Consider the following 16686-nt stretch of genomic DNA (forward strand, 5'->3'; position numbering starts at 1 on the left):
TGCATAGGGTGGTAGCTAGGAGAAGCTTTTCAGAGAAGATGCATTTGTATTGAGAGAAATACAAAAGATGATGATGATATTTATGATGGTGGGGAGAACAGTAGTTTATACTACACGATGAAGATCCCTAATCTGAACCTCCAAAATCCCAAATGCCCCAAAATCTACTTGGAAGCTTTATCTCCTACAAATTAAAAATGCTGTATAAAATTACCTTCAGGCTATGTGCACAAGGAGTATATGAGATAAGGAATTTGGTTTCTCTTGGATTCTCATCACCAAGGTATGTCATTATGTACGTGTAAACATACCAAAATACAAAAGCTGGAACATTAGTGGTCCTGAGTGTTTCAGGTAAAGAACAGTCGGCCTTTACTAGACAGTCCTTTCACAGTCAGGATTCTGACCTTGAACATCTGACGCCTGCGTCCATGCCCTTACCCACTGTCTTGACAGATAATCAGGCAAAGGGCATTGTAGCCAGGCGGAAAAGCATCTCGGGCATACCGCCCACATGTGTCAAGGCATGGAGGTAAAGCCAAGCCATAACTTTCCAGGCCAGGAATTATAAAAATTGTGTTACTTCTGGAGGCTGAAAATGGCGGGAGATGGCACTGGAGGAGCAGGTGGATGCTGAGCCGTGGGTGGCTTGGGTGTCAGGTTAAGGAGCTTTCTGGGGTGATCTTTTCCAGGGTGGTTGGATTCTTGCAGCTACGTAGAATCTTAGATGTTCTGTCCCCCAGTCTCCTGTTCAGTGCAGACACCATGTAGAAATACGCAGAACCCAAACCTAGAGCTCTTTGGTTTTCCTGGGGTGCTTATCTGCGTCCTTGCGAGAAGAAAGCTTCACTGTCTGGGATCTCACCCAACTCTCATACTGAGCATTTGCCACTGAGCAGACCCTTTGCTTTTGGATGCTCATCGGCTTTACCTACTAACCCAGCCCATTTTCTGCTCTGCATGCAATATACAGCTCGGCTTGTGATTAATTTGTGTGTTCTCCAGTTTTTATCAGGCCAAAGAAAAGTTTAAGAAAGAACTCAAGATTGAAGAATTCCTGTACAGTGACTTATCGGTACTAGCTTCTGATAGACCGTATTTCCCACCAGAGGAAGAGGAAGAAAATTTGGAAGATGGGATCCACTTGGTTGTCTGTGTCCATGGCCTGGATGGTGGGTACAAACATTTTTCTCCTCAAAAGTCTGTCTGTATACAACCTATAAAATGTGGGAATTAATTTAAATCAGTTATTCATTCAACAAAATATTTAATTAGTAATAGTGGGATGACAATGACTGTGGGAATCTAGGGACATTGCTTGGCCCTGCTCCCAGGAAAATTTCTCCCTGGCACAAAGAGTCTGTTGAGTAAACAAAAATACAAAATGAATGAGTTAATGAAGTGAGGAAGAATGAGTGGAATAAATACATGGATAATTGGAATTAATGAAGAAATAGAATAATGGAATGGAGGCACAAAATAAGAGAGGAATATAGTAAATGAATGAGCAAAAGTAATAGATTATTGAAATGAGCACATCAGTGACATGCACAAGTAAGTAAAATTCATGAGTTAATGGAATTCACGAATCAATGGGACAGTATGAATAATGGAAGAAATGGAGTCAAATGAAGAAACAGATTCATTCTGAGGAGTTCAGGGTAGGCCCAATCTGTGCCTATTTTTATTCACTTTTCACTCGCAGGGCACTTTTTGTATACCATGCACTCTATTTTAATTCTGAGGTTTTCAGGAACTAAAGATAGCTTTCTCACATTCACCAGCTCGATGTCCTGGGTGACCAGTCTGCACCACTCACTTAGGGAATATTAGATTACAGGGCAAGACTCCCAATTTCTTGGTTGTACCAGGAAATCTGGTCAATCTGTGTTTTATTTTTTTTTCCATCATGCATGTGGGAGAAGGGAACAAGCACACAGATGAGTAGCTTCCTCAGGACTCCCTGTGTCTGCAACCAGAGCTGTCCATGGCCAAGTATATCACCTGGCCATAGCCATCTGCAAGTTCCTTTTGAAGGTTTCTTTTCTAACTCAAGGCAAACAAGGGACTTAGGAGGTTCCTGGAAAATGGATTTAAAGGATAAGTTTCTTCTGTACAAAGAATATTTGAAATCCCTATATATGAGAGGTCTTCAAAAAGTTCAAGGAAAATGCATATTACAAGAAAATGAGGCATGGGTTTCCAAATTGTTCTAGAACAAAGTAAGCATCATTTAATTACGTTGCCCACCTCAAAGTTTTTGAAGCATCTCTATAAGTATCTTGTATATGTAAACTTTTCAGAATTTCAGAGGACCTACTAGATCAAATTCTGTTTCCATCAACAGAGAAGTGAGCACAGTTATGAATGAATATTTCCACATTTTTTATGCTGTACAGAAAGCCCAAGATTATCTTCTTGTTAATGCTCTCAGTTTAACACCCTATGAAGACATATGGTCTGAGAAAGTTTTAAGTTGCAAAAGGTTTTCTGTCTCTCAGTAGCTGGAGGATAGGGGCCATTTAATTCCTTACTTATACTCTTTATGCTGAATACAAGTGTAAACACTTATGCCTTTTTGTTTTCAGTGCAGGCCCTGGAATGTTATTAGGCAAGTTTAAACAATGGCTACAATATCGAGATCAAAGAGCATAATTTTATCAACAGAAGTAACAGAAGGGAGGGATAGCGTTTAACTTCATAGCCTACCATATACATATTTACCAAAAGAACATGACCACTTATGACCATGTCCATACAGATCTGGGCATGTGTTCTGATGGGCCACCAGCAGTGGTGACCTTGGGCCTGTGGAGTCATCCTTAGATATTAGGGGTCCTCCCAAACACCCAGAATTCCCCTGAATTCTAATGTCACACTTTCACCCTGCTCAGAATCACTAGGTAGTTTCATTAAGAATGGTATAAAATGATAGCACTTATTTTCACTTATGATTTACAAACTACTTTGCAACTATGGAAACACATGGAAGATATGTGCATGGTAAAGTAGACAACCCTATATATCCACATTAATGGCTTCTAACTTTCATCCCAGTAGCAGTGCACTTGAGGAGAGGCCCAAAGTTCATTAACAGTGCAACTGAAACCCTATGACCTGCATGGAAAACACTTGCATATAAATCTCACTCTATTATCACAAGTGCATTTTTCCACATGCATTTTACTTCAAGAAAGCAATCTCTGTGTTCTTGGTGCCTCTACTATTAGCAAACGTCTTGTATTGTGGACCTCTTTAGTCCTCTGCCCCAGTACTCCTTGTCGGGCATTGAGGAAACTTGCTGTCTCTGACTCCTGTTCCCAGGGGATGTTATTCTTTTTCAATAACTCTGCCATGATTGGCCCATTTCAGGGGCTTGCTTCTTTTCCTGTAAATGGCAGGACCAGTTATCTAGATAGCCTTTGTATTGAACAAGGAATTTAAGAGGGGACTTTTGGGAATTACATTATGTCGCATAAGACATTAGGGGCCCTACTTGCAAAACCTGGACAAATAGAATTTGCTATGGAAGAAGGGGAGATGGTGCCTCCAGCTGTCCTTGCCAGCAGACTTCCCAGGACACATATTAATACACCAGGGAATCCGTATTTGCAATAGAACACCTAGGAAGGGCCAGACTGCTGTGTATGTGTTTGGGGTGTGTGTGTGTGTGTGAGTGTGGAGGAGACAAGGGAACAGGTGTTTGTTTTAGTTGATTAGTTGACTTCGTTATCTGCTTAACAAAAGTCAGAAGCTACACTGGGAAGGAGGGAAGTAGGAGAAGGAATTCCCACGTTTCATCAGCTTTCCTATGATTAACTCTGGTGCTGGGTGGCGGCTCTCTGTCATCTTCAGGGAACAGTGCAGACCTCCGGCTGGTAAAGACGTTCATCGAACTGGGCCTCCCTGGAGGAAAGCTGGACTTCCTAATGTCTGAGAAGAATCAGGTAGGACCACGAGACAGACTGCAAGAACCGCAGGGGCGGGTCTCACGGGAGCCTGCTGTTGGCACTGTGAGGATCTATGGTCACACGGGGATTGGAGGGGACCTGGTAGCCACCTGACAGTTTGGAGAGAAAAGACTTACTGTTTTCTTTTGGGAGGGTGAGGAAGGTCTAAGAAAGGAGAATACACGGGTCAGTTGATTGGTGCCTTTGGATGTCACAGGGCCTTAGAGTAGGGGCAGCTTAGGGCATTGGTTATTTTGGGCTCTGTGGATCCACACTGGGGGCCTTGAGGCTTCCACTGGCACCTGTGTAACCAGTGGAGCTGAGCTGTTAACAGAGCTCAGACGTGGCCTCCGCAGTCTTTACCATTTCCAGGGAGGCGGCGTCTGAGACTTCAATGAGGAGTCACAGTTGATGAAACTTCTAAGAATCCCACAGTCAAGAGATGGGGCTGGATGGGATAGTGCTGATTCCTACGCCAGTGGAACTTGATAGTGGGTGAACTCTAAGTGCTTTCTGAGGCATAGAACTGCTTGTAACCAAATGGTCGTTAATGGCCCCTGGTAATGGGAACTAGCAGATTCTGGAAGATAACGCCCCATTCCCCTGGTGCTCAGTCCCATTGCCGCCTGCTGTAGTCAAGGCCAGGCACATGCAGTGCAGAGTCATAATGTGTGGAAGAGGACAGAGGATGGTTTTGAGCAGAGCCTGTGTCCTGAGTCCTCCTGTCATCTTCACAACATGTCACGTTTTGATACCACGATCTTCTTAGACCCTGGCAGATGGGCAGGGTTCCTCGTCTGACTGACCTAACGAGGAAGCTAATGGTGTGGACACTACCTTCCGATGTGGCCAGGTATGATCCAGTCCTAAGAGAGGCTGGAACTCAGAGGAAGAAGCAAGGACTCGAATGATCAGTCGTCACTCGAGGGCTTTGTGTTTGCAATGTGTGCCGGTGAGGTTTGCTTTTCAGGGAAGATGAGTGTTGTTAGCAGAGCGATTAGGAAGTCAGCCTTCAGAGGGTGCCTATCCAGCCACTTGTCATACAGCCCTGTGCCCAGGCCCCCCAGCGACCACAGAGCCAGGTCTTTGCACTTGGCTGCATGGGCCCTGTCTGTGTCCCACAGTGCTTTGTTATGACTCCGTGAAAGTTATAAATCTCATGAACAGGGACATGTGCAGTACTTTACTTTGCAATTATGTTGCTTGGACATTTGCCAGTTCTACTTTTATTTTTATTTGAGAGGGAGTGAGTATTATTATCCTCTGGTTCACCCCCAGTTATCCACAATGACGAGGGCTGGGCCCTGGTTGAAGCCCATTGTAAGTCAGCTCTGTTTATGAGGAGCCTTTTTTTTTTAAAGTGTGGAGGATCCTGACCTTGACCTTGCATTTCTTCCCCATGTCTCCCATCCTTGTTTCCAAAAGTGATTCCTTAAAGTTATACCAGCACATCGAATCGTGTCCCCCATGCCTGTCCTTCAATGAGTCGATGACCTGTGTGACATTTCTCCTCTTCTTCCTATTCTCTTGGTCCCTTGAGCATCCTTCCTGAGGCCTGGGTGCCTTTATGATCCATGCCCAAGCTGATGGCCTTGGCCCGGACCCAGCTCACACCCTTTCCCTCTGTCTTTCAGATGGACACATTTGCAGATTTTGATACCATGACGGATCGGCTACTGGATGAAATCATTCAACACATTCAGTTGTACAACCTCTCCATATCCAGGATCAGGTAAAAGCAGATCACAGGGTGACACTTTTGAGTGCTTGTTGTATGCAGGTTTGGTCTGATGCCTTCCCGTCTCTGTGCCATTGGCATAAGTTAACTTGTGACTTTTACTGGGTTTCAGTCAGAGCAACAGTGGGCACCAGGGCTGGTTGACACACTCAAATAGGTCATAGTATATGTGGGGGAGAATACACATTTGTTTTTGCTTAGTAGAAAGAATACTAAACTTCAGACAAAAATTCCTAGATTCTAGCATTCACATTTGAATTCTAACTCTCATGTATCAGAAAAGCGCTAACTTTATCCTCACAGTGTAACAAGTAACCAGGCCTCGGTATTTAAACAACTGAGGTGAAAGTAGCTTGTGTTGGTTGAGCATTCGAGTAGGTAGCCATGTGCTAATCCCTCAGTGTGCGTCATCCCCTGTAGGCTTCAGCGATGAACCATCCATCACGTCTGTATTTCACAGGCGAGGATCCTGGTGTCTGCAGTGGGTGGGGAAAAATAGAAGGGCACAAGCTCAGCAGTGCAACGTCGTGGGCTCGGGTCCATGTCCTTTCCTTGCTGGCTTTATGAATCACTGTGGGAGGAGGTAGGAGGTATCTCTCCTTCACACTGAGTCTGTGAGTAGCCATGTGGCTGCGGCAGGCAAATCAAACAGGGTGAGCTGAGAGCAGGTAGCTCCATACAGTCAGTGAATGAGTGGCCAGGATGTTCATGCTCAGATGAGTCCTTCACAAAGGGCCCTCCGGTCTTCTGCAGGTGGACCGAGAACAGACCTGCTGGCCAGATGGGAGAGGTGTTGCTGTACCAAGACATACCTGGGAGAAATGCCCACACATGTCCTCTGACCATGCTGGGCTGCATACTGCCATTCCCAAAGACGCTGGCCCAGGCCTCATGCAGTCAGAGTTTACAGACCTGGGAGGGTGAATTAATGGCTCCAGTTATGTCTGCCAGGTCTCCGAAATCCAGTGTGTGTGTGTGTGTGTGTGTAGGTGTAGGAATGCTGACCCCTTGGTGCCTCCAGCAAGCACTGGTCCATAGCCGGCCTCTGAGGTCACCCTCACTTGTGTGATTTCTGTCTCTGTACAGCTTCATTGGCCATTCTCTTGGCAACATCATCATCCGGTCCGTCCTCACTCGGCCCAGGTTCCGGTATTACCTCAACAAACTGCACACGTTCCTGTCACTGTCTGGACCTCACCTGGGGACCTTGTACAACAACAGCACCCTGGTCAGCACAGGTGAGACTCGTCCAAGCCTGTCAGTCCTCAAAATTGACTAATCCAGGATACTGGGAACGGGAAACCTTGCAGAAGTTCACGTTGTTGGGATCCTGGGGCTTTGGAGCTCGTCAGAGTGTGGGGTGGTAGGAAGAGACCTGGCTTAGGGATATGGCCCCATTGCTTGCTAGCTCAGTGAAGGTTGGCTGGACTCTAAGATCTTTTCTCCTTCAAATTTCTGCATATTCAATGGTGACGTCCCTGGGGTTCTGGTTGGAAAGATTGACAGGTGTGATGTTGTGATAGAGAGAAATGGGTTGTGGATCATACCTGCCATGAGAGGACAGGCCTATGGTTAAGTCCTGAGCCAGACAGTTAGGGACAACTCTTGCCAAGACATTTAATCTCGGTGCCACTTAGTTTCCTTATTGTGTTCATGTATGTTTATGTGTATATCCAATCTGACACATATGGGTATTTATATATGTATGGGCATGCATATAACACATGTGTGTACACAGTTGTCTCTAAGCATCCATGAGAAGTTAGTTCTGGGCCTCCGGACAGATTCCAGAATGCCCAGATGCTTGGGTGCCTTAATGGAGTGGCTTACATAGAACTTCACAATCCTCCTGTGTACTGCAAATTGTCTCTAGGTCACTTATACCATCAAATGCACTGCAAATGCATGCAAATAGCTATTATGCTTAAGGAATTATGACAAGGAAAAAGGTCTGCATGTTCAGTGCAGATACAGTTTTTTTCCAAATGCTTTTAAGAGACAATAGCTGAGTCTGCAGAAACACACCAGCAGATGCAGGAGGCATGCATGACTCACGTATGTGTGAGTGGCTTTGTGCATGTGTGTGTTACAGAAGTATTACAGACTAAACAGGAGGAGGAAACGCAAGCTCACTGATGTTAATGGAAGGTCAGATGTAGGTGAATTTTTCCTGCTTGCTTGCCCCTGACACTGAGGCCCTCACAAATGGTAAAGATGCAAGGCACATGTATTCTGGAAGAAGAGTTTTCTGTGCAGAATAAATGGAACATGGAACTCCACAGATCCAGGGTGTTTGCAGGACACTGGGACAGTTCTGTGTGGCGGAAGCATATAGAGTGTCCTGTAGACACAGGAGGTGAGGAGAAGCTCCCACGAGACCCAGGTGGTGAAGGACTCACTCTCTGGACCATACAGGTGATGCTCAGGAGACCTGAACTGAGGAAGTAAAGTGACTTGGTGTATGGAAGCTCAGACAGATCGTGGGGCCTTGTGTCAGAACAAATAGTTAAGTCCTGTTGCCAGCAAATGCCTTAGTAGTTCTTGGTTGTCCAAATCTATTTTTTAAAGATTTATCTGCTTATTTGGAATTTAGAGTTACAGAGTTAAAGGGCAGTGGGGAGGGGAGGCAGGAATCTTCCACCCGCTGGGTCATTCCCCACATGGCTGCGACTGCCAGCACTGGACAAGGCCGAAGCCAGAAGCCAGGAGCTTCATCCAGGTCTCCCACATGGGTGGCAGGGCCCAAACACCTGGACCATCTTCTGCTGCTTTTCACAGGTGCATTAGCAGGAAGCTGGATTGGAAGTGGAGCATCTGGGACACGAACTGGCAACCACATGGGATGCCTATGGCACAGGTGGTAGCTTTAGCCCCTGTGCCACAATGCTGGCCCAGTTGTCCAAACCTGTTGTATGCCATTAGGGTCACACAAGTTCCTCCTGCCCTCTGCTTCCCTGAACACAGGTGGTTTCTTCACAGTGGGGACAGGTTTGTTCGGTGGCTTTTGAGTTATTTCAAGGACGTTCCTTCTGAACGTGATGTAGTGGGCAGTATCACAACAAACAAAAATCCCTTTCTCTGTCACATTGGCTTTCCTCACAAATCAAAATCCTTGTACAGAAATAAGTGAGTTCAATCAGATTTTCTCCCCCAATTATAAAGAGCTCTTGCAACATTCAAACACGTTAAGATCAATTACCAGTAGTTCTTCCAGGCTCTCATATCTTGAGTAGTTGTGTATAGCCTCTCCTGCCTGTCTGCACACGTACACATTTACCCGTCAGTCACTGCACTGCATGCAAATGTAGCCTCTTGTTCACGTCCTTGGATTTCATCAGGTAAATTTGTTTTCGGTGACATAATCCACTCATCCACGTCACTGTGTGAGCAGCAGCTGGATGGGAGGGCCCTGGGATGTGAGGCTTCCCCTGCTCTCCAGTGTCCTGGCAGGGCCTGTGCACTTCTCCCTCTGAGGGAAGGAGATGGAATGAATCAGAGGGGCAGGTGGCTCTGTGATTCCAGACGCCTGTGGCTGCATCATTGGGTGGATGATTTTATACACGAGAATGCAGACTTACCTCTAATTACTACTAATTGAGTAATTGCTAATTACTCAAGCATTTGCTAAAATGTCTACTACTGCCTTATTTTTGAACTTAAGACTCACAGTTTACCAATTCCATTTTGCTTTTTGATTTTGCTTTGTGTTTTGTTTTGCCTTTCTAGGCTTGTGGCTCATGCAGAAATTGAAGAAATCTGGGTCTCTTCTGCAGCTGACCTTCAGGGATAATGCTGACTTGCGCAAATGTTTCCTCTACCAACTAAGCCAAAAAACAGGTGGGCAGTTCCCGGGACAGCTGTGATCCTGAGTTGGCGTTGAGGTCTGACCCTGAGACACACGTTAGCTTTGATGCTAGTTTGATGGACTCGCAGAGGGGTAGGATCAGGAGGTTCAGCCTGTGAAGTCTCTTCCATGCAGGGGGAGGCCAACTGCTACCTAAGGACTCAGCTTCTGTCATTCCTTCTCCTGCGGGGCGTGTGGGAGATGGAGGCCAAGGTGGGTGTGGGATCATCTCAGCACACACACGCTACAGCGCTACTCCTCAATATGTTTTTTATTTTTCAAGTGTTATTTTGCTTATTTGAAAGGAATGGTGAGAGAGAGGAGAGAAAGAAAGAAAGGGAGGGAGGGAGGGATAAAAGGAGGGAGGGAGGGATGGAGGGAGAAAGAGAGAGAGAGATCTTCCATATGCTTATTCACTCCCCAAATGCCTGAAAGAGCCAGGGCTGGGCCAGGCCAAAGCTAGGAGCCACAAACTCCATCCAGGTCTCTTACATGGGTGGTAGGAACCCAAGTACTCGGGCCATCATGTTTTTCTCTTCAATTGCACATGAGCAGGAAGCTAGATTGGAAGGGAGGTGAGATTAAATCCCATGGGGCCGGCACTATGGTTTAATGGGTAAAGCTGCCACCTGTGGTGCCGGCATCCCTTATGGTTACTGGTTTGAGATCTGGCTCTCCACTTCTGATCCAGCTCCCTGCTAATGGCCTGGGAAAGCAGTGGAAGACGACTCAAGTACTTGGGCCCCTGAATTCATGTGGGAGACCCAGAAGAAGATCCTGGCTCCTGGCTTCGGGTTGACCCAGCTCCAGCCATTGCAGCCATTTAGGGAGTGAACCAGCAGATGGAACATCTATCTCTCTGCATCTGTCTCTCTGTCTCTCTCTGTAACTCTGCCTTTCAAATAAATAAATAAGCCTCCAAAAAAGAAAAGATTCAATCCCAGGCACTGGAAATGCAATGTGGATTTCGTAAATGGGACCACAGCACCTGCCCCCCTACCAATCATTTCATGTTCTAATCACGTAAGCCCAGATCTGTTTCAGCTTTCCCCAGGTACAGATTCACCTACAGAGTGGGCTGATGCCAGCTTCTCTAGTTTTGCTGACTGTGTGGGGATCATTGTCATGAATCACTGTTCATCACACCTCCACCCACTCGCTGTAATGAGAGAGTGTGCGGGGGCATTGAAGACCCTGCCCGTGTTATGGGTAGGACTGCAGAGGATGGCAGTGCACATGATGATGGGAGGTCTGCATGTCCAGTGGGTGGGTAGAGCAGCCCACTGGTGAGCTTGCACAGTGTGGCCAAGCAAGCTGGCCTGGCCACTTGTCCACAGTCCTCCATGACTCTCTAAGCACCAACTCTATTGATACTTTGTGTATCAGTAGATGTGAATCTGCTGTAGCCACAGGCTGATGTATAAACTCTCTTGCAAGAGAACCTTACCTACTGTGTACCCTTGGGTGTTAGGTTGAACTCTCAGAGTTATCCCCTGCAGTAGGGAGAGGGAAACAAGATCAGGGTCTTTGTGTCCGACCCAGGGGGAGCTCAGGAGCTGAGGTGGCCACACAGAGCTGTCCTAAGTAGGGCCAGAGGCTGGCTGTTATGCTCTTGCCCTCTCCACCCTTCCACTGGCCAGCAGTGGACGCAGGCTGCCCCAGCACAGGGTCTCGGGTGAGAGGACCCACTTCAGTGGAGGGTTACACCACTAAGAGCTCAGCAGCATGGAGTGATGAGAAAGAGCACAGAGACCAGCAGCAGGAGCTGAGGGTGCACTGCCATGCCTGGAGCTCCATGCTGGCCTGAGGACGAGAGGCACCTGCACTATGAAGCCGGTCCACCCCATATGCACGGATGCAGGACAGGAGGTGGGGAGGTGAACTTGGAGCTGTTTTCCTAAAGGGGATGACCTGATGAGGGCTGGAATTCGAAGATCCATTGTGACTGAGGGGAAGAGAACACTCAGATGTCCTTCCCTTGGGACTCCTCGGTATTGCCAGCTCGGGAAGGCTTCATCTGCTGTTGATTCCTCACTGTTCAGAGTAGCTTGCTTGTGTCTCCTTAGCAAAGTCATCGTTTCCCCTCTAAAGAAAGTGCAGAAAACCCTCTTGTCAGCCTGCTGTGGGCACCTGCAGCTCTGTCTGGCGTGTGCATTGGTAACCCTGAGAGCACAGGTTCCTTTGCAATGATGCCACCCTGTGCTCTGTTTGCCTCCTGAGGCGAGACTGGGAAGTCTGTGCAAACTGAAAGGGGTTTCAATTGAAATGACTGGGGTTAAAGAACAAAAACTAAACAAACAAAAACGATGCACCTGGCTTCCTGTTGCAGGGCTGCAGTACTTTAAGAACGTCGTTCTGGTCGCGTCTCCCCAAGACCGCTATGTGCCATTCCACTCAGCCAGGATCGAAATGTGTAAAACTGCTCTCAAAGACAGACACACGGGTAAGCTGCATCTGATTCTTATTTAGAGACTTTATGATTGGCAGAGTAAAAGTAAATACGTGACATTGACTTGACTATGCCTACTGGGGATGCCTGGGCAGTGGTTATTTGGGTGTCTGGTGTGTAACAAATCTTCCCAGAGATGAATCAATTAATTCACAAGCTTTTATTGGGATTCCGCTCCCAGGCAAGGTTCACTGGTCACAACAGAGCGGGGGCCGGGGAAGTCGCACGTCCGAGGTGGGGAGGGCTCCTTTTATAGATTCAGGGCGTGGGGGGGTAAAGGTTGAGGCAGGTCTGATCCTCATTGGTTGACCTTTAGGCACCTGTGGGGACCTTGACAAAGACGTTTCTTCCCCGGAACTACAGGTAGGGACTCTCCATTCCTGGAAGTATAGGCCTTCTCTCCTTGCAGATCCCAAAGCTACCAGTTATCATGATGCTGTGTGTGTTCTTGAACTGATAGGCCTAATTTATGGTGTGTGTGTGTGTGTGTGTTACATGCATAAGCAGGTGTGCATGTGCTGCGTGTTTCTTTTGTGTGTTAAGCAGTCACGTGTGTATCCCATTGTGGAATGTTTGTTTACCTCCTGTTGAGGTGTGTGCCAGCCATTGAACTGGTAGAGAACTCAGGGAGCCAGGCCTGCCTGTTGTCTGGTTGGTGTGTGAGAAAATAACAGCAGTGAGAATGCCGTGGGGTAACTCTGCAGGTGACTGCGTATGCACTGAGGTAGCACGGATCAGGCAAAGGCCAATGAAGAAGACATCTGTGTTGGATGGGCTGGCCTTCCTGTCTCTATGTTAGGTATTTCAATCTTTTAAAAAATAAATGTTATTTCCACTGTGTTTTAAGGGGTTTGAAAAGTAATCTGCTTAAGATCCAAAGATTTGCTAGCAATGTATAAATGGATACATTTAAAATTTCTACTGGAACCTAGCAACTGCAACATAGATTTTGATGAAAAAATATATCTCAAAAGGCTTTTAATATCTAAAATAGCAGTGTGCTTTTCAGTGCCTGTTATGTACACTGAAAAGTAACATGTGGCATATTAAAAAATGATGCTTTTCCTTAATGAAAAGCTTTGAATTAGAACACTTGGAGGAATCTAACTTATTAAAACGAATTATGATCCTATCCGATTCTGTCTCTACCACTACATACTCCTCTATTTTTCTTCTAGTCTCTTCGCATATAGTTGTCAAGTTAGATGTTAGAATTTTGCATCACGATTCGATTTAGTATAATGCCATATTCATTTGCCCATGGTGATAAAACATGAATGCAAACACATTTCGATAACCAGATAAGTGGATCCATCATAATTTAATCAGTGATTTCCCAATTGTTGTCATCAAAGTAGGTGTTGTGATTCCAGTTTTACAGCTGGAAAGACTAAGGCGAAACGGGTGGCCAGAACCCTCCCCCCACCCCGACCCCACCCTCGGGTGACTCAGAACTCCTCATGGGCACACTGCTATGCTTCTAGGGCTTTGTTTTGAACAGTAGCCCAAGTGATTGCTAATGAGATTGAGGCCTTTTATGGCTCTTTGCTCCATTTTGAAAGAGCTCAAGAATTTGCAGTTTATGAAACTTTTTTTCTCCAAAGGATGTTAATTTGTGATTTAAATTGATTATTAATCCTGTCAATCATCTTGGAAAAAAATTCCAATCTGTTGTCCTGAGCTCATCTTTTTGGTTATAGTTTTAAATGACCGTAAAAGAAATGTGGCTTAGTTGGTCAAATTTAAACATACAGGAAGATTTGATACAAAATTTAACTTATAGGTTATTATTGCTTTTTATTTTTCTTAAAGAAAAATATTTCTATTTTTTGAAAATTCTGTAACAGAATATCTCCCCGACTCTTCTTTCCCTGGGTCACCTGCCATTGTATCCGTGACCTTGTTGTGTAGATAATTGGTTCCTATCCCAAAAGTGAATCAAGATGCAAGCAGTGCTGTATTTGAGAAAAAAATGTAGTAAGGGTTAAGGTAGACTGTGCTTTAGAAAAACACTGAGAATTGCCTCAGGGGCTTAAGGAATCCTAACTCCTTCTGCTGACAGTGATGTGGCTGAGCAGTCACTGCAGTGTGAGTGACTTTTTTTTTAAATAAATGACCTCTGACCTTTATTGCATATACCACTTAAACAAATTATGGTTTTGGTGTAACTTTCATATACTTCTGCTTCCATTTGTTAGCAACACTCATGTGTGCATGCATTATTCATTCTTCTTTTTTTAAAGTATTTACTTGAAAGTCAGAGTTACACAGAGAGAGAAGCGGGGTGGGGGGAGAGAGAGAGAGAGGGAGAGAGAGAGGGAGGGCTTTCATCTGTTGGTTCACTCCCTAGATGGCTGCAATGGCCAGGATCCAGGAGCTTCTTCTGGGTCTCCCACATGGGTGCAGGGGCCCGAGGACTTGGGCCATCTTCTACTGCTTTCCCAGGCCACAGCAGAGAGCTGGATCGGAAGTGGAGCAGCCCATATGGGATGCCGGCACTGCAGGCAGCGGCTTTACCCGCTACGCCGCAGCGCCGGCCCCGCATGCATTATTCTTATAACCATGTGGTGCTCATATCTATGATTTTAAGGGGACATAGAATTGTCGAACCGTCCCTTTAATACTGAGTTTGGGTTGATTTCTGTTTTTCCTCTGAAAAATGCACCATGACATCCTCTCAGCATACCTTGCCACAGTCTACCACCACCATTCTAGAACATTCTAGAACGTTCACAGCTCCTGGGAAGGACCACACCCTTCATTTTCACCCCATTTTCTGTTCAGTTAAATTGACGTGCCTAAGAGATTTTCACAGCCAACTCGCCAATGATTTCAATTTGACATTTCGAGGTTCTCCATCTCAGAGCTCCTGCCGTGACTCTCAGAAGGGGAGAAGAAGGCTAAAAGTGTTCTCCTGGCTCTGCGGACAGCCCTTTTGCCCTTCCCAGCTTAGGAGAGCAAAGCTCCGAGTGGTTTCTCTTGCTGAGCTCCTAGAGGAGTAGGAGCTGTGTGGCTTTGCTGTGTGGCAGGGAGCAGTGATGGAGTGAGCTGGGGGCCCCATTACACTCTCAGCACAAGTGCTGCCCATCTCACCATATGGGTCAGGGTGCCAAACTGGCTTTATGAAACAGACCTGAGCATTGGGGTACACACCCAGAGGCTTAGTTCTGCTATCCTCACCACAGGGAGTCAAACACAAGCTAGTCCAGAAGGTTTTCTGTCGGTGCAGATGTTATCGTGAACAGCTCTGTGGAAAGGAGGAGCCAGCATCTGAGGGGTGTGATGTGTACTGCACACCTGGTGTGCACTGCACATCTATCTGTTGCTTAAGTACGCATCGCTACGCAGCTCCAAGCCCCAGGGGTGCAAATTCTGACTTTCATTCGTAAAAGAAAAATGAACCACCACACTCACAGAAAATGTATTCCCTACCTTTTCCCTGGATCTTGGAATCAGGGGAGCTGGTGCCATGCCCTGTGGCTTGCACAATGCATGGCATCAGATGGTGTTTGCTTCCACTTCTCTCCTGAGCTGTGTCCCAGCCCCACATACCTCCTGAAGCAGCACACAGCTCTCTGGGGACCCTCCCCTGCTGGGGCCACCCACTGTGGGTCCATGCCCACCCCAATTCTGTCCTGGTTCTGGGGCACAGGCTCACAGGCCACTGTGTGGAGTTCGTCTTCTGGACACTGGCTGTCATAATTGGACTGGACAAGAAGGACTGAGGTTTTATTTCATGTTTCTTTTGCAAACATTGAGAAGAGGCTGGGAACTGATCTATGAAGGCGTGCCCAGGAACAGGATCCTGACACACATCTAGGGTTGTTTTCTAAGCTCCACTGCCAACTTCTGCCCTGGCTTCACATCCTTCTTCCCTCCTTCCAGGGCCGGTTTATGCAGAAATGATCAACAACCTTCTGGGCCCCCTGGTGGAAGCCAAGGACTGCACTCTGATCAGACACAACGTGTTCCACGCCCTGCCCAATACTGCCAACACCCTGATCGGCCGAGCCGCTCACATCGCTGTGCTGGATTCTGAACTCTTCCTGGAGAAGTTCTTCCTGGTGGCGGGACTCAACTACTTCAAGTAGTGACTTTGCTGGGGCAGGCCTTGGGTAACTCGCCAGAAACCTGTAAGACCCATTGAGAGCTTTAGCTGAGACTTGCTTTTGTGGACCTGTGTATTCCTGGGTGGAGCTCCAAGCGGATGGATGGAGGCTGGGGTGCAACTGGACATGTGAGGTGCTTTTGTTCTGGAGTTTTGGAAAAGCTGAACAAATGATGTAATAGACAACAAACCTTGCTTGAATTTGTCTAACCACCTGGAGTCTCATTTGAGTTACTTTCTAGAAACGTGAGAAAATAAAGAAACACAGTGGGTGGGATGGGAGAGTCCACCTGTTTTAAACCACTGTTGGCTCACGGAGGGATTGCTCCAATTTAACTAGATTTGTCCAGTATGTTACTAGCTCATAGCTTTATCATTTGATTAAAGTAAGTGCACACAAGCATTTCAGAACTCAGGTTAACCTCTGTGTAGAAGTGGAACATATTTGTGTAAATAGAACCCCTAAGAGATTCTAATGTGCCACTGGGTCAACAAAAATGTGATGGCCATTCTCTCATTTGCTCTTCATGTTTTCTAATCAAGGGACAGAGGAATGCATTATAAATCCTAATTTTATTCATAAAATGTGACTTAAAG

The 16686-nt window shown here is 46.3% G+C and overlaps 1 protein-coding gene across 1 annotated transcript in view; it reads left to right on the forward strand.

The window, feature by feature from the left end:
* FAM135B (family with sequence similarity 135 member B) overlaps positions 1-16072 on the forward strand; it is a 228373-nt gene extending 212301 nt beyond the window's left edge. The window contains exons 13-19 of the mRNA XM_062189440.1: positions 1006-1172; positions 3856-3947; positions 5585-5682; positions 6775-6926; positions 9415-9525; positions 11862-11975; positions 15867-16072. Coding sequence (XP_062045424.1) covers positions 1006-1172; positions 3856-3947; positions 5585-5682; positions 6775-6926; positions 9415-9525; positions 11862-11975; positions 15867-16072 — 940 coding nt within the window. The remainder of the gene's footprint in view (positions 1-1005; positions 1173-3855; positions 3948-5584; positions 5683-6774; positions 6927-9414; positions 9526-11861; positions 11976-15866) is intronic.
* Positions 16073-16686: the final 614 nt, after the last annotated feature.

The sequence above is a fragment of the Lepus europaeus genome, chromosome 4, assembly GCF_033115175.1.
Source record: "Lepus europaeus isolate LE1 chromosome 4, mLepTim1.pri, whole genome shotgun sequence".
NCBI classification, from domain to species: Eukaryota; Metazoa; Chordata; class Mammalia; order Lagomorpha; family Leporidae; genus Lepus; species Lepus europaeus.